The sequence below is a fragment of the Lacerta agilis genome, chromosome 2 (assembly GCF_009819535.1).
Source record: "Lacerta agilis isolate rLacAgi1 chromosome 2, rLacAgi1.pri, whole genome shotgun sequence".
Classification (NCBI taxonomy): Eukaryota; Metazoa; Chordata; class Lepidosauria; order Squamata; family Lacertidae; genus Lacerta; species Lacerta agilis.
Window position 1 is genome coordinate 5,923,416 of NC_046313.1, and position 21,365 is coordinate 5,944,780.

General features: G+C 45.2%; 2 protein-coding genes across 2 annotated transcripts; one reads left to right on the forward strand and one right to left on the reverse strand.

Moving 5' to 3' along the window:
• Window positions 1–1,081: 1,081 nt before the first annotated feature.
• Window positions 1,082–11,495, forward strand: LOC117040500 (17-beta-hydroxysteroid dehydrogenase type 6-like). Its single transcript, XM_033138353.1, has 5 exons — window positions 1,082–1,140; window positions 6,555–6,866; window positions 8,646–8,904; window positions 9,466–9,629; window positions 10,829–11,495. The coding sequence occupies exons 2-5, from the start codon at window positions 6,560–6,562 to the stop codon at window positions 11,047–11,049; spliced, it is 951 nt and encodes a 316-aa protein (XP_032994244.1). The 5' UTR covers window positions 1,082–1,140; window positions 6,555–6,559; the 3' UTR covers window positions 11,050–11,495.
• Window positions 11,313–21,311, reverse strand: LOC117043007 (17-beta-hydroxysteroid dehydrogenase type 6-like). Its single transcript, XM_033142631.1, has 3 exons — window positions 20,927–21,311; window positions 13,189–13,283; window positions 11,313–11,468 (listed from the first exon to the last, which is right to left on the reverse strand). The coding sequence occupies exons 1-3, from the start codon at window positions 21,237–21,239 to the stop codon at window positions 11,313–11,315; spliced, it is 564 nt and encodes a 187-aa protein (XP_032998522.1). The 5' UTR covers window positions 21,240–21,311.
• Window positions 21,312–21,365: the final 54 nt, after the last annotated feature.

Genomic DNA, 21,365 nt, shown 5'->3' on the forward strand with positions numbered 1-21,365 from the left:
ACAAAAGATATTTACATTTTCCTATATCCCAGCCAAGTTAATCACACCCTTTTGTCTGACACAGGTATCAGGATGCCAGAGATTATCACTCAGGCAGAGGGCTGCTGAGTAGCTGGAGGGGCAACCCCCCCCTTTGTTCCTGAGACAAAGAAATACTTGGTCAGTTGGGAGTCAAAATGGAGTGAGGCCTGTCTTCCTGTGCTGTTTTTCAGACATGTGGCCTTATTTGTTTTGGTACATTAATAACAATTATTATATATAAATAAAATACCTTAAAATTCTTACAACAGTGATAACTATATTCTTATGTTAAATGCTGGTCTATGTTTTGCTTGTGTGTTTATAAAGGCCAAACAAAACATGATGCTAAATGCTACGCCTGAAATGTCATGATTGTTTTGTTTTGTTTTTTAAAATGTTAATAGCTCCTGTGTGATTAATCCCTCCTCCCTGTTGACACAGTCTGAACAAAATCAGTTAAAATACTGCCTGGTGGCAATTAACAACGAAAGCCAACTTCCATGGCACTTAAAAATTAATAAATCATGCCCTAAATGAATGTAAATCTTTGCACGAATAAAGGAGAGTTGCATCTTGAAAAATTAACGGGCAAACCTGAAAGAAGATAGCAGGCCAAATCTGTTCTTTAAAGGATTGCAGAGATAGCATTTACAGGGACATTTTGATCAGCTCCCTGCCATGCACTGTGAGTGTAGCAGGAGTTGGTTGTTTGCAGTACAAACACATTTGGCCTTGTGGAGCAATTGCAGGAGCAATTGCCAGGCCAAGGTGCCTTGGAGAAGATGGCAAGCAGCCCACCAACTGCAGGAATGACTGCTTCCATGGCTAATAATTTCAGACAACTGAAGCAGGGAAATCATTGAACTAAGCCCCAGACTGGTTAACAATTCATAGATAGATACACAAAGTACTTTGGACTTTTCTTGTTTTGACAACCCACCCACCCTACACACACAACTTGGTGACTGTTTTCCAGCCTATCCAGAACCTCTGTACAAATTCTCTGGGATGTAGGGAAAAGGTTCACTAACAGAATGGATTAACAGATGTACTTTTCTGTTTGTAGAGAGGGTTCCTGTTCAGACAGATTGGACAGTAAGGTGTCGGTTGAGTTTTGAGGTAAGCAAAGCCTTTTAACTTTTTGTTTGGAGATGGGAGTGCTTCCAGACAGTGGCTTAATATTGTAAAGGGGTCACTAAGGCAATCACAAATGAGTCATTGCCAACAGGTGTTTTTAATACAGAATTAATTCCTGGAGAGGGTCAAGCTGCATTAAATTGGGAGGGAGATACAGGCTGGCATTTTGACACTGACACTGTGTGAATGCTCCTAAAAGCTTGCGTGCATGAGACACACCAATCCGCAACACCCCCTCCCCCCAATCTGGAAGCATCCAGGGTGTATTTAAAAGAAGAGAGTGGCTTGAATCTTAGCTGTCCTTTTTGGAAGGAAGTTGGGTGGGTTACAGCTTAATAGAATTGTCAGTGGCATTGTAGGAAGACAAGCACTGTTCTTCCTTGGAATAGTGAACCTATACGTCTATTAAGTTTTACAAGAATGACATCAATGGCTGCTGGGGGGGGGGGGAGGCCATGGCTCCCTAGAGGCAGAGAAATGAGGTCTCTAAAATGGAATACAGGTTACAATCTGGAACTAGGGTGCCCGGATGCAAAGGAGGACCAGCCTTGGGTCTGCAGCTGCTGTTGCTGAAATGCCAGGTCGACACTGAGTAAGACCTCCTTCAGCCATGATCTGATGATGGATAAGGCCAATCTGGTCTGTATCACTGAGAGCTGGGTGGCTGAGCAGGGTGTAGTTGGTCTTACCCAGCTGTTCCCACCTAGATACTCTGGGCAGCATCTGGGCAGACTTGAGGGTCAGGGAGGAGGAGTTGCTGTAGTCCATAGGGATTTTGTCTTTCTCTTCAGGCTCTCTGTCCAGTTGGGTGGGATATAGAGCGCATGTTCCTAGCACTGGGCAACTGGGACAGATTAGGAATTCAGCTGGTTTGCAGTGCATCTTGCTGACCAGCAGTTTCCCTGCCTGAGCTGCAGGGGCAGAGCAAGGGGGATGGGGGGGCAGGCCACCCCAGGTAGCACCCTGGGGGGTGACACTTGGGGCGGGGCCCTGCCCCCCCCATCGGCACCTCCAGCCAGTGGCAAAAAAGCGGCTTTTCCCCGCCACTGGGCTCCCTGAGTGGAGCCAGGGAAAGGAGGGGGGCGGGCCAGCGAGGAGGGGTGTCGCTGATACAAAAATTCTGTAACTGGGTCCGTCTCCAGAAGGGAGTCCGTAACCGCGGGAAGAGCGCTATAATTTAAGAGCCCCTTCCTGAAAACGCGGCACAAAGACAATACCGAGTCTCCCAAAGCAAGGCAGATGCCCCTTGTTTATTAGAAACTGCTGCAGCAGGGTGTTTTGCAAGCAAAAGACCCTGAACAATGGAGCGCAAGCTCCTATATAGGCTTTTGAAATTGCCCCCCCTCCAGCTCAAGACCACCCCTCCATACATCATACATACCGTATTTTTCACTCCATAAGATGCACCTTTTTCCTCCCAAAAAGTAAGGGGAAATGTCTGTGCGTCTTATGGAGCGAATGGTGGTCCCTGGAGCTGAATTGCCCAGGGGCCAAAAGCAGATCCTGCTTTTTTTTAAAAGAAAGAGAGAGAAGGGGGTGTTGAAAGGACCCCGCTCAGCAGCTGATCAGCAAGAGATCAGGAGAGAGATAAGACTCCTGGCTCCCTCTGAGCCCCGCCCTCTTGCCCAGGCCTCCATTGTTGAATGTGCCTGCAGAGGGAGGCTGTTTGTTTCCCCAGCCACATGTAACTGGCTGATTAAATTATCTTTCTGCAAACAGTAAAGGGCTCCTTAAGAATCTGCAGAAATGTGAGTTGAACCCCATAAAAGGGGGCTTTTCCTCTTGATTTCCCCCCTTTGCAAAAGCTTTGCTTTCCCCCCTTTGCAAAAAAAGCTTTGCTTCCCCCCCCCTTTGCAAAAAAGCTGCACAAATCTGAGCTGATCCTAAAAAAGCAGGGCTTTTCCCTTTGCAAAAAAGCTGCACAAATTTGAGCTGATCCTCAAAAAACCAGGGCTTTCCCCCTTTCCTCCTCTAAAAACTAGGTGCGTCTTGTGTTCAGGTGCGTCTTATGGAACGAAAAATATGGTGCATCGGAATTACATCACAAATTGGGATGGTCAGAGGAGGTAACCTGAGAATTCTCACACCTGTGCCATCCCTCCTTGAACCCCTCCCAGACACACACTTCAGCAAAACAAAAGTGTTTATGGTTTCCTGTCCTGGGCAGGCAGGGCTAATGCAGGGCTAATGACCGTCCTTTGTTCTAGCCCGGGCCAAATCCATGGGAAATGGCCCTTCAGAATGCCAGAGATTATCACTCAGGCAGAGGGCTGCTCACCTTCCTTCCTCCCTGCAGAGAAAGTTTGTCAGTTTGGGAGTGAAAAATGGTGTGAGGCCTGTTTTTCCTGTGTTTGCTTGGTGAATTAATAATATATATTATATATGTAAATAAAAGACCTTAAATTCTTACATCACCCCCCCCTCACTGGCCCGTCCCTCTCCATTCCCCGGATCTGCAAGCCAGCCCAGCGGCGAAAAAAGCCGCTGAAAGGGGGCTTTTTCCCTTTCAGCGACTTTTTCCGCCGCTGGGCTCCCTGGGCGGAGCCAGAGAGGAGGGGCGTCATGCCAGTCACAAGTGTGATGCCCCTCCTTGTTGGCCCGGGCGGAGGTGTCATGACATGCGCACGGAGCGATGCACCCCCCCGGGGTGCCGCTTGGCTTGCCAACCCCGGCAGCCAAGCGGCTCACTACGCCCCTGCTGTGCTGGTCTTAGAAGGGGTGTTGAGGACTCCCAGACAGCTGTTTCTGGGGAACATCAACATCCATGCCAAGGCGACTCACTCTGGGGTTGCTCAGGACTCCATGGCTTCCTGGATGACCATGGGGCTGTCCCAACACGTCACTGGCATGTGGCAGGTTACACTCTGGACATTGTTTTCTCAGCTGAACAGGAGGAGGGTGATCTGAAAGTGGGGAATATTGATATCGGTCCCTTGTCAGGATCAGATCCCTTGACTGATTCAAGAACCTTTTCCGCATCCTTGATCCTTACTAACTGAAACTCATCCAACAGAACAAGGAGGTTATTACCGGTAATGCCTCCTTAAGAGAATGAATGGCTGTTAGAAGAATGGATGATGCTTAACTTTAAGTGAAAATGGCTGGCTGGGGTGCTGTGTGAAAATGTGGGGTGGCTATAACCACTTTGGCTCCAGCATCACCCTCCCCTGGTATGCAGCCCTTTTACATGTTGCAAATGCGGATTTCAAGGGGTGGGTAGCTCCCCCATCTCTGTTCTATTGCATGTCCTTTCCAGTGTTGTAAGAATTTGGGTCTTTTATTTACACACACACACACACAATATTATTAATTTACCACGCAAACACAGGAAAAACAGGCCTCACACCAATTTTCACTCCCAAACTGATAAACTGCTTCCCTGCAATGAAGGAGGGTTGGGGTACCTTCCCATTATCTCAGGAATTAAAAGTGATAATCCCTGGCATCCTGTTGCCTGAGTGCCAGACTGGGTGGCCATTCCAAAGATAGCAGGGTCAGATGGAGACAAAAGGGTGTGATTGCCTTGGCTGGGAAACAGGGAAATGTAAATACAGTGGTGCCCCGCTAGACGAAAATAATTCGCCCTGCGAAAATTTTCGTCTAGCGGGTTTTTCATCTAGCGAAGCGGCAATGGAAGCCGCGCTTTCGCTAGATGGAAAAAAAAGACGAAAAATTTTCGTCTTGCAAGGCAGCCCCATAGACTTTTTCGTCTAGCGAGTTTTTCATCTAGCGAGGCATTTCGTCTAGCGGGGCACCACTGTATCTCTTTTGTTTTACTTGATGGGTTTTGGTGGAGGGCAAGAGGAGACATGGGGGCAGGGTCCAGGATGCTCAGATCACTGCTACCAGACCCTCCCAATTTGTGATGTAGTTCCGATATATCTGTGATGTATGGAGGGGTGGTCTTGAGCTGGAGGGGGGCGATTTCAAAAGTCTATATAGGAGCTTGCGCGCCTTTGTTCGAAGTCTTTTGCTTGCAAAACACCCTGCTGCAGCAGTTTCTAATAAACAAGGCCTTGCTTTGGGAGACTCGGTATTTGTCTTGTGCTGCGTTGTCGGGAAGGGGCTCTTAAATTATAGCGCTCTTCCTGGGGTTATGGACTCCCTTCTGGAGACGAACCCAATTACAGAATTTGTATAACACCAGAAAGAGCCTCCCTGCAGCTTTTTTTCTTTTCTTTTAAGATCCCTCAATACTAAGCATAGTGTCTCTGTTAATTTCAACAGAGCAATGCCAGTTTAGTTCAGTCCATGTCACAGGCAGGGACACAGTCACAGAAATCGGTGTAATGAACTACAGGGCAGGCATGGCTTTGTTAATCATTACCCTTATGATGTTCCTTAAGCCTTTGAGTGTTGCAAACTGCTTTCCTAAGAGAACTTTGCTGCCCGATGAATTCTTGGCAGGGGGTTGGACTGGATGGCCCTTGTGGTCTCTTCCAACTCTATGATTCTATGATTCTATTCTAACTCCAGAATGGGAATAATGAAGCGCCTTCATTAGGCACCTCCAGGCACCAGGCAAAAAACATTCCTTTTAACCAGACCTTTGGTTGAATTGATTTACATCCTATGCCCTTTCAAAATGTTGTTTTTTTATGGGTGTGTGTGTGGAGTTATTGGGTTGTTGTTGTTGTTATAAAAATTAGGTTCAACCCCAGAAGGGAGTCCACGAACCCGGGGTAGAGCCTTAGGAGGGCTCCCCTCCTCTCAGGGTGTTTGCAAGCCAAAGACCATGAACAAAGGCACGCAAGCTCCTATATAGACTTTTGAAATTGCCCCCCTCCAGCTCAAGACCACCCCTCCATACATCAGAATTACATCAAAAATTGGGAGGGTCTGGTAGCAGTGATCTGAGCATCTTGGACCCTGCCCCCATGTCTCCTCTTGCCCTCCACCAAAAACCCATCAAGTGAAACAAAAGATATTTACATTTCCCTATATCCCAGCCAAGTTAATCACACCCTTTTGTCTGACACCCAGGTATCAGGATGCCAGAGATTATCACTCAGGCAGAGGGCTGCTGAGTAGCTGGAGGGGCAACCCCCCCTTTGTTCCCGAGACAAAGAAATACTTGGTCAGTTGAGAGTCAAAATGGAGTGAGGCCTGTCTTCCTGTGCTGTTTTTCAGACATGTGGCCTTATTTGTTTTGGTACATTAATAACAATTTTTATATATAAATAAAATACCTTAAAATTCTTACAACATTTTGATTGTGTATTTTGTGGCTTAATATTTTGCTTTTATTCAGAGAACCGCCCTGACACCTCCGGGTATACAGTGGTATATAAATTCAATAAAATAAAATAAAATAAAAATAAACACGGAATGCAGAAAAACAAGATTTAAAATAACCCTGCCATGTTTTGCTTCCTCTTTTTTAAAAAAACACACAGTGAGCATGTGGCTCCTTTGGGCAGTCTTGCTGTTCTTTGTGATCCGATGGTACCTGGAAAGGCAGAAGGTGGAAAACCTCCGAGAGAAGTATGTCTTCATCACTGGCTGCGACTCCGGCTTTGGGAACCAGCTCGCCAGGCAGCTGGACGGTGAGGGGCTGAAGGTGTTGGCAGCCTGCTTCACACAGAAAGGGGCGGAAGAGCTGGAGAGGCTCACATCAGATCGGTTGAAAACCACTCTCCTGGATGTCACCAGCACAGAGAGCATTGCAGCAGCGACCGAGTGGGCGAAAGGGTGCGTCGGAGACAAAGGTACAGTGGCTGGCTTCCAGGTAGGAGCTTGAAGATAGGGCATGTTGCAAAGGGCAGGAGAGATACAGCTATATAGCTATAGATACAGTAACCCTTCTAAGTGTTCCAGTTACAGGTAGGTAGCCGTGTTGGTCTGCCATAGTCAAAACAAAATAAAAAATAAAAAAATCCTTCCAGTAGAACCTTAGAGACCAACTAAGTCTGTTCTTGATATGAGCTTTCGTGTGCATGCACACTTCTTCAGATGCCTTCTAAGTGTTGTTGGGGAAATCCCCCCCCCTTGGGATCTGTGGTTGGAAGTCTCTCACAAGCAGCTAAGAAGCACACCCTACCCTGAAACAGCAGTTCCAGTACAGTAATAGTTTCACACAAACAAGGGAAGATTCAAAACAGCCATTTGTGGTATCCCATGGCAACATAAATCCATATGTGGCTCAGCTTCACGAGTCCTCTATAGGGGCTGCATAGCCTTAGCATGCCTACAGAGGAACATTTTCAATAACTTTTAAAGCTTCCTAGCTGTCTGTTTCTGGCAATCCTCCATGTCCTCCCTCCAGCCAGCATTACCACCTGTTACTCTAGGCACACAATCCCTACTTGCTGTGATACGTTGCACACAACTAGCGAGCAAGCTGTTTTACTACAAACCGCAGCTGTTTCAACCATTTCCCCTCTTACTCACTAAAGCACAGAAAAAGCATGCTGAAGAACAACACTTTTGACACAGAAAGACAGATTTTAAAAACGCAACTCCCACAATCCTTGTCCATCAGACATGGTGGGTGGTATCAATGGGAGCTGGAGTCCAACACCATCGGCTGGGGTATAGATAATAAATTATTATTATTAAATTATTATTGCTGTCAGGATCTTCCCAGGTGCTGCTCACGAGTAACAACAAAGCCTCTTTTGACAAACCGAAGCTATTTATTAAGCATAGCTATTTACAAGCGGAGCTAGTCAAAAACATGACTGTTCAATCACTATCAGAATCCGGAAGTACATTCCTTCGGCTACCCGCCCAACAACAGATTTTCGGCACCCTGAAACGATGTCTCCTGGGTCCTCTAGCCCCCCCTGTGCTGTGCCTGTGTCGGAAGCTGTAGGCTTCTGTCCGATCTTGTCTGGCTGGCGGTGCTGGGTCTTTCAGCAGTGTCACGGAGCCCTTGCTCTGCTCCCTTGTTTGGAGACACTTCCTGTGATAAGCTGGAGGAGGAGGAGGAGGAGGAGGATTCTGTTTGCAAAAGGGGCTTGGGTTCCCTATAGCAGGGCAGGCACGTCCAACAGGTAGATCGTGATCTACCAGTAGATCACTGGACACCTGTGGTAGATCACTGGTAGATCACTGTCTCCCCCAAAGAAGCTCAACAACTTTGGCTCCCCTAATTTTTTTCCCTGCACCCCCCAAAACATGGCTTTCCTTTTCCCTAATAAAACCTCAACAACTTTGACCTGAATGCCTAAAAAATTGGGCTTTCCTCCTCCCCCAAAAAGCTAAACAACTTTGACCTGAACCCCCCAAAAGGGGGTAGATCACTGCCAGTTTTTAATTCTGTAAGTAGATCACAATCTCTTGGGAGTTGGCCACCCCTGCCCTATAGCTTCGTGAGCTGTCTCCCCTTGAAGAGCAGCTCTCCCTGCCTTGAGCAGGGCTTCCTCTCTCCCTCTCCTCGTGAGTAGCTGGGCTACTCCTGACAATTATCATCATCATCATCATCATCATCATCAATCTGTTTTATGTTCTTACTGAAATCCTAACTTGCTGCCTCTACTCCACAGGGCTCTGGGGCTTGGTCAACAATGCAGGGATTGTGGAAGCGCTGGTACCCAATGAATGGCTGGACAAAGATGCCTTTGTAAGAGTGCTCAATGTCAATCTGGTTGGACTGATTGACGTGACGCTACACATGTTGCCGCTGGTGAGGAAGGCCAGGGGAAGGGTTGTCAACGTGTCCAGCATTCTGGGGCGACTGGCTGTCTACGGAGGAGGCTACTGTCCATCTAAGTATGGGGTGGAGGCGTTCTCCGACTCTCTCAGGTAAGCTATCACTTCTGACATCATAATTGCCAAAATGCAACGCAGAGAGGGACTAAATATCTCAGGCCCAGATCAAGAGGAGGAAGAAGGCAATCAATTTTGGGCTTTGCTGGCGGTTTCATTTCCCCCCACCCCACAGCTGGGGACAGTGAAGTTGAACAATTATGTGTCCAATGCCATTTTTCATTATTAGCTTCCTTGCTAAGGAGTGAGGTTTTAAGAAGCACCTTTTGCAAAAAAATTGGGCCGAAATGATGCCTACCTCTGTTCACTGGGTTAGCCTCGTCCCTGGAATGTGAGATAATTTTCTATGGATCTTGCAATGGGTCCTTGACTAGCCAAATAAGCTCCTCTTCTGAGTTCAGAGGGCTGCCTGGGTAGCTGTTTGCAATCACCTACCCTCGCTCCCAAAATTCACCCTCACCCACCATTTCCTTTAATTGCCAGACCCAGATTCAAACTCAATTAAATATTCAATTTCTTCCCATATAACTGTCGCCTGTTAGCCACAGTTGCAGGGGTAGCTGTGTGAACCATGTAAAACCCATTGTCTCTTTCTAGGCGTGAGCTCCGGCCATTTGGGGTGAAAGTAGCCATGGTGGAGCCAGGCTATTTCCGAACAAACATGACTAACGTCCAGCACAGCATGAGCGTCCTCGAGCAGCAATGGGTCCGCACCCCACAGGAAGTCAAAGATAGCTATGGACAGACCTACTATGAGAGAGGTGAGTCCTCCATGTGGGGAGAGAACTTTATTGGTGGGCAGGAGCTGTGCGCTTGCTCCGCCATTGAGATACAGGCGGATGGAGAACCCAGCGCCCTTCAGATGTTGTTGGACTGCAACTCCCATCAGCCCAAATCACCATAGCTGGGGAGAGTGGGAGCTGGAGTCCCGCAACATTTAGGAGGGCCACAAGTCCCTTGCATTTGCGAACCTTTGCCAACAGAACCTCCCTGTCCATTTGAAGGATGGGAGGTTTGCCCTTAATATTGGGTTGCATCCACACCATACATTCAAAGCATGTTTATACCACTTTAACAGTCATGGCTTCTCCCAAATAATCCTGGGAATTGTAGTTTACCCCTCGCGGAACTATAAGTCCCAGCACCCTTAACAAACTACAGTTCCCACGATTTGGGGAGGGGAGCCATGATTGTTAAAGTGGTATAAATGTGCTTTAAAGGCATGGTGTCCTTGGTGCTGAAGAATCATTTTGAAGCCATTTGGGGGCCTTCTGCCTTTTTCACAGTAGTCATCAGTCACAACTCAGACACTCAGTGGCTAAAACAGTGGAAGGTGGAAGCAAGCCAGTATCTCACAAAGGAATTTTGCTCTGTGTCATTTGTTCCAAAGGAGCTAGAGACTCAATACGTCTTTCTTTAATGAAACCTCAGAGTCTGGTCCTGTGTTGGTTCTGGGCCCGGTAGTACAGAGGTACCCCTTGTATTTACCTCCTTTGGTAGCCCTGATTCCTTTTGATGAGTCAGAATTGTCTCCAAACATAGGAAGGGTGGATAGACCTGACTCTGCAACAGCCTCATCTGCTGGCCGGTCTCTCCGATTTCTGCCTCCTGTCTCTATGATTTATGGCTAGCCCCCTAAGAATTCTATCTTCCTCCCAGTTTGAAGACAAACTCATTGGGGAAAAAGATCACCTGCCCTACTTCCTCCCTCAGACTTGGCAAAGTCCCAACTGCTCAAACGTTTGTTGATTTCTTTAATGGAACAGGGACTGTACCTTTCCAAATTCAGAAACTGCTCTTGGGAGGGGAAAAGATGGTTGAGTGATTAGCACCAGTTCTTATTGTTGATTTGAAAACTGCTAATACTGTCGCACAGAGAACGGCTTCATTTCCTGGTGTTGATTTGCATTGTTTTGGACCACAAATCTTCTCCCCTAACTCCCTCTCTTTTTCTTCTCAGTGCGCCAGATGTTCAAAGAGAGTCTCATCACTCGATGCAGCCCTAACCTCTACCTGGTCACTGACTGCATGGAGCATGCCTTGACGTCCCGGCACCCTCGCACCCGCTACTCTGGAGGCTGGGACTCCCAGTTCTTCTTCGTCCCTCTCTCTTACATGCCCACAGCATTGGCAGACCTTGTGCTGACCTGGTCTTGGCCCAAACCTGCTCAGGCTGTGTGAAGACAGTGGCGTGAAAAGAGTCGTGGCTAGGGAAAGAAAGAAGGGGATTGGTCCAGGAGAAGAGTGACAAGGCTCCTACGCTTTCAGTAGTTGTGCACAAAAGGGAATTTCAGCATGTGTGGTTTGTGTTGGCAAGCTATGCATGTTGCACGTCCCTCTTCTATAGAACTATTGAAGGTTCGGGAGCCTTCTCTGCTTCTGCTGCTGGCCACAGGGAGCACAGGTTGAGACATCTCACACAGGACAACAGCGTTGTTGGCTGGTTACCCCATGCCACATTTCAAGCTCCCTTTGCACTTTAATGCAAAAATTCCGCAATTGGCATTTTCTGAAACAATATACAAACTGAAACGTAGGTATCCTTTGAGATTCTCGCCTTTCTGAATTTTCTGATGCAGTTCTCCAAACCAATAACGTGTCTATAAGGGTCAGGAACAGAAACCAGTGAAACGAATATGACCATTATTTGTTCACATCGTTGTTGTTCTTAAGTCATAGAATAATAGAATGGTAGACTTGGAAGGGACCCTGAGGGTCATCTAGTCCAACCCCCTGCAATGCACAATCTCAACTCAAGCGTCCATGACAGATGGCCATCCAACCTCTGCTTAAAACCCTCCAATGAAAGCGAGTCCACATCCCCCAAGGGAGCTTGTTAGACTGAATAAATTGAACAGGCATCCCAAAGTCTGCAAATGCTATGTAATCAGTAACTTTTTTGGATCTGATGTTTCCTTTACACTGACATGAATGTAAGTTATGTAAGCTAAGTGACTTGTGCTAAACAGCAGGCAGCGAGGCAATTAATGTGTCTGGTGGAAACCAAACTGCAGCAGAATGGAAGCAGCTGTCTTCTTCCCACTTAAAGAAATAAAAGACGGAGAGAAACGCAAACTGACAGGTCTGTTCACTCCTAGCTTTTAGTGTGCCACTTTGTTTGCCTTCTGAAAAGCTTTCTGCCATACTGGATATTGGGTAGAAATTCAAGAAACACATCTCTGCCCCAGTCTTGAGATGCATGAAGAAAAGGGCTGCCCCCCAGGAATGTTCCATCTGTTGTGTAAAAGACACACGGCTTCTCAAGCTGCAATTCATGGAAGTGGTGGTGTGGGAACCTCAGGTGTAACCCTCAACTTCTCGTTTGTTTGTTTTTTAATTCTGTGGCAGCCAGTCCTGACCTCCCCTGACTGCGATGAGGGGGGAAATTGGAAGTTTCCACTTCTTCCATTCCTCCCACCTAAAATTTGATCTAAATGCAATTAGTTCTTTGTTTTTAAAAAAGCTTTCAAAATTTTCCAACATACATTCAGGATATATTCATAATAGATCATATACTACATTTGCAAACAAATTCCTTCTCCAGTATTTAATAAAAGCTCATTGCTGTATTGTTGCCTGACTCCTTTGGACCCTATGTCATGAGGTAGTTTGGAGGGAAAAAAAGAAGAAGAAAAAGCATAGGAAGAAGAAGAAGAAGAAGAAGAAGAAGAAGAAGAAGAAGAAGAAGAAGAAGAAGACGACTTTGGATTTGATATCCCGCTTTATCACTACCTGAAGGAGTCTCAAAGCGGCTAACATTCTCCTTTCCCTTCCTCCCCCACAACAAACACTCTGTGAGGTGAGTGGGGCTGAGAGACTTCAAAGAAGTGTGACTAGCCCAAGGTCACCCAGCAGCTGCATGCGGAGGAGTGGAGACACAAACCCGGTTCCCCAGATTACGAGTCTACCGCTCTTAACCACTACACCACACTGGCTCCCATTATTATAGGCCATTTTATTTTCCTATTCCGTGACAGTAGTGACGTTTTCTAATATTTAGTAATTTCTAATATCTAGTAAAGAGGCACCTACAGTAATCATGTAAGATAATTAGAAAATATCAAGAGTTATTAAGTTATTTGTCATAGCAACTCAGAAGTCCTAAACTGCACACATTCCTACTTCTATACTTTCTATTGGAAATACAAAGGCAATAATTTTTATTTTCTGGTCAGCTGGCAAGTCTATTGGCTCCTGTCAACATTTAGAATCATAGGATTGTTGAGTTGAAAGGGGCCACACTGGCTATCTAGTTAAACTCCCTGCAAAATATGTCATGCCAGACCAATCTGATTTCTTTTTTTGGATGGAATTACAAACTTGGTGGATCAGGACATAGTGGACATAGTACATCTTGATTTCAGTAAGGCTTTTGACAAAGTCCCCCGTGATAGTCTCATGAGGAAGCTGGTAAACTGTGGGTTGAATGAGGTAACTGTTAGGTGGATTTGTAGCTGGTTGACTGACCAAACCCAAAGGTACTCATTAATGCAGGCATAGGAAAACTTGGCCCTCCAGCTGTTTTGGGACTACAACACCCATCATCCCTAGCTAACAGGACCAGTGGTCAGGGATGATGGGAATTGTAGTCCCAAAACATCTGGAGGGCCGAGTTTGCCCATGCCTGCATTAATGGTTCCTCATCACCGTGGGAAAAAGTGACAAGTGGGGTGCCACAGGGTTCTGTCCTGGGCCCGTTGTTGTTCAACGTCTTTATAAATGAAGGAATTGAGGGGATGCTCATCACATTGGCAGAAGACACCAAACTGGGAGGGGTAGCTAATGCCATGGGAGACAGAATCAGAATTCAAAATGACCTTAAGATGGAGGGGCTCACAGCATGAACACCCCAATAGATCTTGCTCCCTGATTAGTTTTCTAGGGGAGCTCCAGAGCCCAGCACAGATCAAACATGGAACTGTCTTTCTAGCTTCTCCTGCTTTCTAGCTCAGCTCTCACACAACTACACTCCTGGCCAGGTGTGGAGGGAGGGAAGGGCGCCCTCACTTAGCTGTAGCTTTTGCAGGACAGCAAATTATTTTGGAGCTTGAAATATACTCGGAGTCAAGTGTGAATTTCATGCTCTTTATTCAGCTCGTAGTAGTGAGGAATGCAGTTCCCCCAAAACATCTGCTTTATATACACTATTTACACAATGGGCCCCACGTGATTGGCTAATTCCGGGATACTCCTGTATGCCAATTGGGTTGCAGATTCACTTCCACCTGGAGCTGGATCGGGTGGCTCCTGCGGACCAATCAGACTGCTGCATTCTGGATCCTATTGTTCTAGGACCAATCAGACTGCTGCATTCTGGATCCTATTGTTCTAGGACAAATCAGACTGCTGCAATCTGAATCCTATTGTTCTAGGACCAATCAGACTGCTGCATTTTGGATCCTATTCAACTCAGTACATAACAGAGCTTAAGTTCCAGCCATGGCCATTGTCTTACAATTGCCTAGACAAAGGGACTGGTTTGGAAAACATGTTCTCATGCTTTCTACTCCCACTGATACAGAAGCCCAAGAACTGGAAGGGGCCCAGGGCACCATGCAGTCTGACCCCTCAAACCTACATCAATATTCACTGGATTGATTCTGTTCTAGACATGGAGATAAATAAGTGAAAAGCAGCAATTTAAAAATAAATCTTTATTGAGAATTGTAACATTCATACATTAAAAACAATACACAACAAAACAAACATCACACACACACATAACCATAATACATCAAAAAGAAATTTGAACAAAACAAATCATACATATTCATTCATTCAATCATGCTATCTATTAATAAAATATCAAAATTCACTACTTAAATAAAAAATCATAACCGATCCAAGTTAATCATAAATCATAATACCTAGTTGTAAACTAGACTTAGGCTTCCGCCTGCCCTCCTCCCGGGTTGCTTAATTTACTCGTTACTGCGTTTTCCAATCATTTAACCAAAATTCATATGAATTTATCGACTTTTTATCTTTCCTTCCCTTTTTTACCAATACAGAATATTAGAAATGGATCCAAGTTTTTATATTCGGGCACTGGTTTTTCATATATATTCCAAATTTCTCCCATCTTTGATTAAATTTTTGATTACTACCACCTCTTATCACTTCTGTTAATTTTGCCAAATCCAGGAAGCTAAATAATTTTTCTTGCCATTCCTGTATACTAGGTACTTCTTGTGTCTTCCAGTAAGATGCAATCAAAATTCTTGCAGCCGCTACTGCATACAGAAACAAATTTCCATCTTCCTTTTTACTCCATCATCTAATATACCTATTAAAAAGGCTTCCGGATTTCTTTTAATGTTATATTTCAAAATCTTCTTAATTTCTTCAAAAATTTGTGTCCAATTTTTTTTTAATTTTACCACAGTGCCACCACATATGAATGAACGTCCCTGTTTCTTTCCTACATCTCCAACATAAATTATCTTTGGTTTTATACATCTTATGGATTTTAACAGGTGTAAGGTACCATTTATAAAACATCTTGATCATGTTTTCTTTTATTCCCTCTGAAGCTGTGAACCTTCCTTCCAGAGTTTTTCCCACGATTTTAACTGTATGGTCTTCCCTAAATCCATTGCTCAATTAATCATTGTCTCTTTTACCATTTTGTCTTTGACTTCCCACTCGAGCAGAACATTATACATTTTAGAGATTATTATATTATCGCTTTTTAGTAGGTGTGTTTCCAATAAAGAGGGTTCGTTTAAAAAGCCTTTTTGCCTCATATCCTTATTAAACTTACTATGTACCTGATGGTACTGTATCCATCCTGTTAGATGATGTTTAATTTCATATTTCTTCAGTTTAAGTATCCCTTCTCTCTCTTCCAATAAATCATTATATTTCCCCCAGCTTCTTTCCATATTTACCTTCTTTACGGTGATAATTTCAATAGGCGACAGCCATTTAGGTGTTTTTGGCTCTAAGAGGTCCTTATGTTTGTCCCAAACCCTCAACAGAGATATTTTAATAATGTGCGCATTAAATCCTTTATGAGCTTTTAATTTGTCTTCCACCATGTAAGCATGCCATCCAAATTTATTTTCGATTCCCTCCCTTTTAAATCTTAACTCAATTAAAAGTTCTTTAGATAGCCACCCTGGCTTCTTTAGGCACCTTCCATGTTTCCGTCTCACTGGTATTGCCTGAAGTTGTGCTTTTAATGTTGTTGTTGTTCAGTCGTTCAGTCATGTCCGACTCTTCGTGACCCCATGGACCAGAGCACGCCAGGCACGCCTATCCTTCACTGCCTCTCGCAATTTGGCCAAACTCATGTTAGTAGCTTCGAGAACACTGTCCAACCATCTCATCCTCTGTCGTCCCCTTCTCCTTGTGCCCTCCATCTTTCCCAACTCAGGGTCTTTTCTATGGAGTCTTCTCTTCTCATGAGGTGGCCAAAGTACTGGAGCCTCAACTTCAGGATCTGTCCTTCTAGTGAGCACTCAGGGCTGATTTCTTTAAGAATGGATAGGTTTGATCTTCTTGCAGTCCATGGGACTCTCAAGAGTCTCCTCCAGCACCATAATTCAAAAGCATCAATTCTTCGACGATCAGCCTTCTTTATGGTCCAGCTCTCACTTCCGTACATTACTACTGGGAAAACCATAGTGTGCTGGCCCCAAGGGTTTGTCCGTGAAGCGAGGTCCAAGTCCAGTCCTGGGTCTAGGGGTCCAAAGGAGGTCAGTCCGGCAGGGAGCAAGGCAGGGAGCAGGTCAAGGTCCAAGGCAGGTTCAGGCACAAGGTTGCAGGTTGAGCACACGCTTGCAACTAAGTTGCTCACGCAACTTGGGCTGGGTCTGGCTGGCTTTTATCTGGCCCTATGCTTAGGGCCGCCCCGATCCTCTGGAGACTCGCCTCTCCTCCGGGCCTGGAGGCGAGCACTCCTCCTGCAGGCACTTAACTCCCTTCGCCTCTCTGCCCTTCGCCTCTGTAGCTCAGGAGAGGCTGGTGGGTTACTGGACCCAGGGGCTGCCTCAGCTTCCTCTGAAGAGGCTGGGAGTGGAGCACCTGCAGGCAATGGGTCCTCCCTCCCATCAGGAGCCAGAGCAGACTCTGCTGATGCCTGTACCTGGGGATCCAGCACAGGTGAGGATCCTTCAGGCTCAAGCCCTGGCCCCGGCTCAGCTGGTTCTGGAGGCGGGGAATCCTGTGCAGGCTGGGATCCCTCAGGTTCAGCATCAGAGTCTGACTCCCAGGCCATCACACATAGCTTTAACTATACGGACCTTTGTCGGCAAGGTGATGTCTTTGCTTTTTAAGATGCTGCCTAGGTTTGTCATTGCTTTTCTCCCAAGAAGCAGGCGTCTTCTAATTTCGTGACTGCTGTCACCATCTGCAGTGATCATGGAACCCAGAAAAGTGAAATCTCTCACTGCCTCCATTTCTTCCCCTTCTATTTGCCAGGAGGTGATGGGACCAGTGGCCATGATCTTAGTTTTTTTTTATGTTGAGCTTCAGACCACAATTTGCGCTCTCCTCTTTCACCCTCCTTAAAAGGTTCTTTAATTCCTCCTCACTTTCTGCCATCAAGGTTGTATCATCAGCGTATCTGAGGTTGTTGATATTTTTTCCGGCAATCTTAATTCCGGTTTGGGATTCATCCAGCCCAGCCTTTCACATGATGAATTCTGCATATAAGTTAAATAAGCAGAGAGACAATATACAGCCTTGTTGTACTCCTTTCCCAATTTTGAACCAATCAGTTGTTCCATATCCAGTTCTAACTGTAGCTTCTTGTCCCACATAGAGATTTCTCAGGAGACAAATGAGATGATCCGGCACTCCCATTTCTTTAAGAACTTGCCATAGTTTGCTGTGGTCGACACAGTCAAATGCCTTTGCGTAGTCAATGAAGCAGAAGTAGATGTTTTTCTGGAACTCTCTAGCTTTCTCCATAATCCAGTGCATGTTTGCAATTTGGTCTCTGGTTCCTCTGCCCCTTCGAAATCCAGCTTGCACTTCTGAGAGTTCTCGGTCCACATACTGCTTAAGCCTGCCCTGCAGAATTTTAAGCATAACCTTGCTAGCGTGTGAAATGAGTGCAATTGTGCGGTAATTGGAGCATTCTTTGGCACTGCCCTTCTTTGGGATTGGGATGTAGACTGATCTTCTCCAATCCTCTGGCCACTGCTGAGTTTTCCAAACTTGCTGGCATATTGAGTGTAGCACCTTAACAGGATCATCTTTTAAAATTTTAAATAGTTCAGCTGCAATATCATTAATATCTCCCTTTTAACAAGCTCCCAACCATCATGAACTCCCTTCCCTTTTAGTATTTCTGTCCATGGGATTTCACCCAGCATTTCCCTAAGTTTTCTGAAGTCGGCTTTCTTAAAGTCTAGAATTTGAGTCTTAGTATGCTTGGTTGCTCCTTTCCGCTGTATAATAAACTCCAGTAGAGCATGGTCACTCCCACCTAATGATCCTGCCACTTCTACCCCACTAACTAGGTCATCACTATTGGTTAGGACCAGATCTAAAATGGCTGATCCTCTTGTGGCTTCTCCCACTTTCTGGACAATGAAATTGTCTGCAAGGCCAGTGAGGAATCTGTTCGACCTTATTCTCTTGGCTGAGTTTGACATCCAACAAATATCAGGGTAGCTGAAATCCACCATTACTACTATCTTACTTCCTTTTGAATGCTTGGCCATCAGTTCCAGGAAGGCATCATCTGTGTCCTCAGTTTGGCTTGGGGGTCTATAGTAAACTCCCACAATGAGATCACTGTTATTTTTCTCTCCCTTAATTTTGACCCAGATACTCTCAACTTGGCTTTGGAGTTTCAAATCCTGGATCTCTTCACAGGTATACACATCCCTGACATATAACGCTACTCCTCCTCCTTTCCTGTTTGGTCTATTTCTCTGAAATAGATTGCATCCCTCTATTACTACATTCCAATCATGAGACTCATCCCACCAGGGTTCAGTGATGCCTATTATGTCATATTTAGTTTTCTGTACCAAGAGCTCAAGTTCATCTTGTTTATTTCCCATGCTCTGTGCATTAGTATACAGACATTGAAGACCATTGATCATTCCCCCATGGCTCTTATTTAAGGATATTTTCCTCCCACCACTAAGTCTGTGTGCTATTTGCTCCATTTGGTCCTTGACATTTGGATGATCATCTTCAGTACTTGATAGACTCCTACCTTCAGGACCACTATCTCCCTCCCCCACATAAGTCAGTTTAAAGCCCTCCTGATGAGGTTTTTGAGTTTCATGGCAAAAACATTCCTTCCAACCCTTGTGAGGTGCAGCCCATCACTTGCCAGAAGTCCATCTTCAAGAAACTGCAGACCGTAACTGCAGATATGTATTTGTTATTGTTATAATCTTGTAAAAATCAAATAAAAATTATAGAAGAGGAGGAGGAGGAGGAGGAGGAGCAGGAGACAGTTGTTGTTCTAGGTTCCCACCTAGCATAACATTTGGATGTATGCTAGATTTCGGAAGTGTGGATGAAGTCTTATTCTTGTATTTGTATTATTCTTGTATTCTAGTATTTGTTAAAGTTGCAAAACAACGAAGCACGCGATGGAGCGTGGGAGAAATTTCTGGAACATTGGGATATCAGCTCCGCCCAAGGCATGAAGAATAACAGCAACCACTGGGCGGGGGCGGGAGACATAACATCTTGGAAGGACAGGAAGAAACACCACAGGCAGAAGAATTGCCACAGCCAGGAAGAACAAGTTCCTCACTTGTAGTTTTATAAATCATTTAATGTGTCAACACGAATAGAAGTTATTAATGCTGAAGTTGTAGCATAAGGGATTATTATGATGACTGGAATGTAATGGAAATTAATAAGATTTTGGAACGCAGAAATAAAGAAAATAATAGAATAATCAAATCTAACACACAGGGGGCCACATTATCTAAATTGTATAATTCAGCATTGGAACAATTGGTATTAATAACTGTATTATAAATTGGTATTGTTATAATGAGGCTATTATTGGATTGTAATTGAAAACCAATATATATATATTTTTTTTATAATGTTGAATGGGTGATTTCATCATAATTTCCCTAACCACTACACCACACTGCTTCTCATTCTCCAACGCTAGAACTCATGGGCATCCAATGAAGTTGAATGTTGGAAGGTTCAGGACACCTAAGAGAAAGTACTTCTCTTAATTTAAATACAGGTCTAACTGCCACAGGATGCCCACCCACTTGGATGGTTTTAAAAGTGGATTGGACAGCCAAGATGTCTATGCTCTGCCTCTATGGTTGGAAGCAGAAATACTTCCAAATAACAATTGCCGGAAAGCACTGGAAGGGAGAGTGCACTTGATTGCTGGTTTCCTGAAGTCATCTGCTTGGCCACTGCAATAATTGAATGCTGGACTAGAAGAGACATTGGCCTGATCCAGCAGGCTATACCTTCCATATTATCTGCTCTGGGCTCCCCAAACAATTTAAATGGGAAGCATCTTAAAAGATATTACAATATAACTGCTCTGGTCCCTTCTTCTGCCAAGTATTTTCCCCCATCTAAATTGCCTCTTTTCCCAATTACGATTAGGAGAAAAAATCAATTTAGATCAGCAAAATTACTCCAGAGGCTTCTCCTACATTACAAATGCAGCTAATCAGTTTGAGGTCCTGCAGCAGCTTGTCAGTTGAAATTAAAATCTTGCAACATTCATTATGATCAGGTTGATCAGTGGACATTATCAGATAGTAACATCTATCTTCATACAAAATGAAGTTTCACTGTGTGACTTCACAGAACAAGCTGCTGTCCAAAGCACAAAGCAATAATCTTTCAGGTTAGTTGGCAATCCTAGCAGCTCTTGATAGAGGTTGAATTAAGGTGATCCCATGGAATTCCTTCCCCATTGCCTTACTGATTTTAGTTGTTTCTAATACTTTTTAAAATGGTCGTACCTTTTCGTTTTGATATGTTGGGAGTCGCTTTGACCACATTTTGTGGGAAAGTGGAATAAAGACAAGCAGATGATGATACAGAAAATGCCTGGCCTGATCCAGAGCATGGAAACAACACAACAAAAAGCTACCTTTGCTTCCTGCTTGCTCCTTCACCCACTCCGTCGCTGCCGCAACGCTCTCTGTACTGGTGACATCCAGAACGGTGGTTTTCAAGCGCTTGGAGGTGACTTTCTCCAGCTGCTCTGCCCCCTTCTGTGTGGTACAAGTTGCCAACACCCTAACACCCCGGGCATCCAGATGCCTGGCAAGGTGGTTCCCAAAGCCAGAGGAACAGCCGGTGATGAGGACATATTTCTCCGTCAGGTTCTCCACCGTCTGTCTCTCCTTGTACCATCGGCGAAGGAAGTAAAGCCCCAGCAGGGCAGCCAGGTAGAGCCACATGGCTGAAACCTGCAGGGAAGAAGCTGGCAAGAGTGAGGGCACACGGGCACCTAGAATGCCTTGGAAGAACCAAGTCCCAACCCCTGCTCCACCACAAAGCTCACTGGCAGACCTTTTATGTTGCCA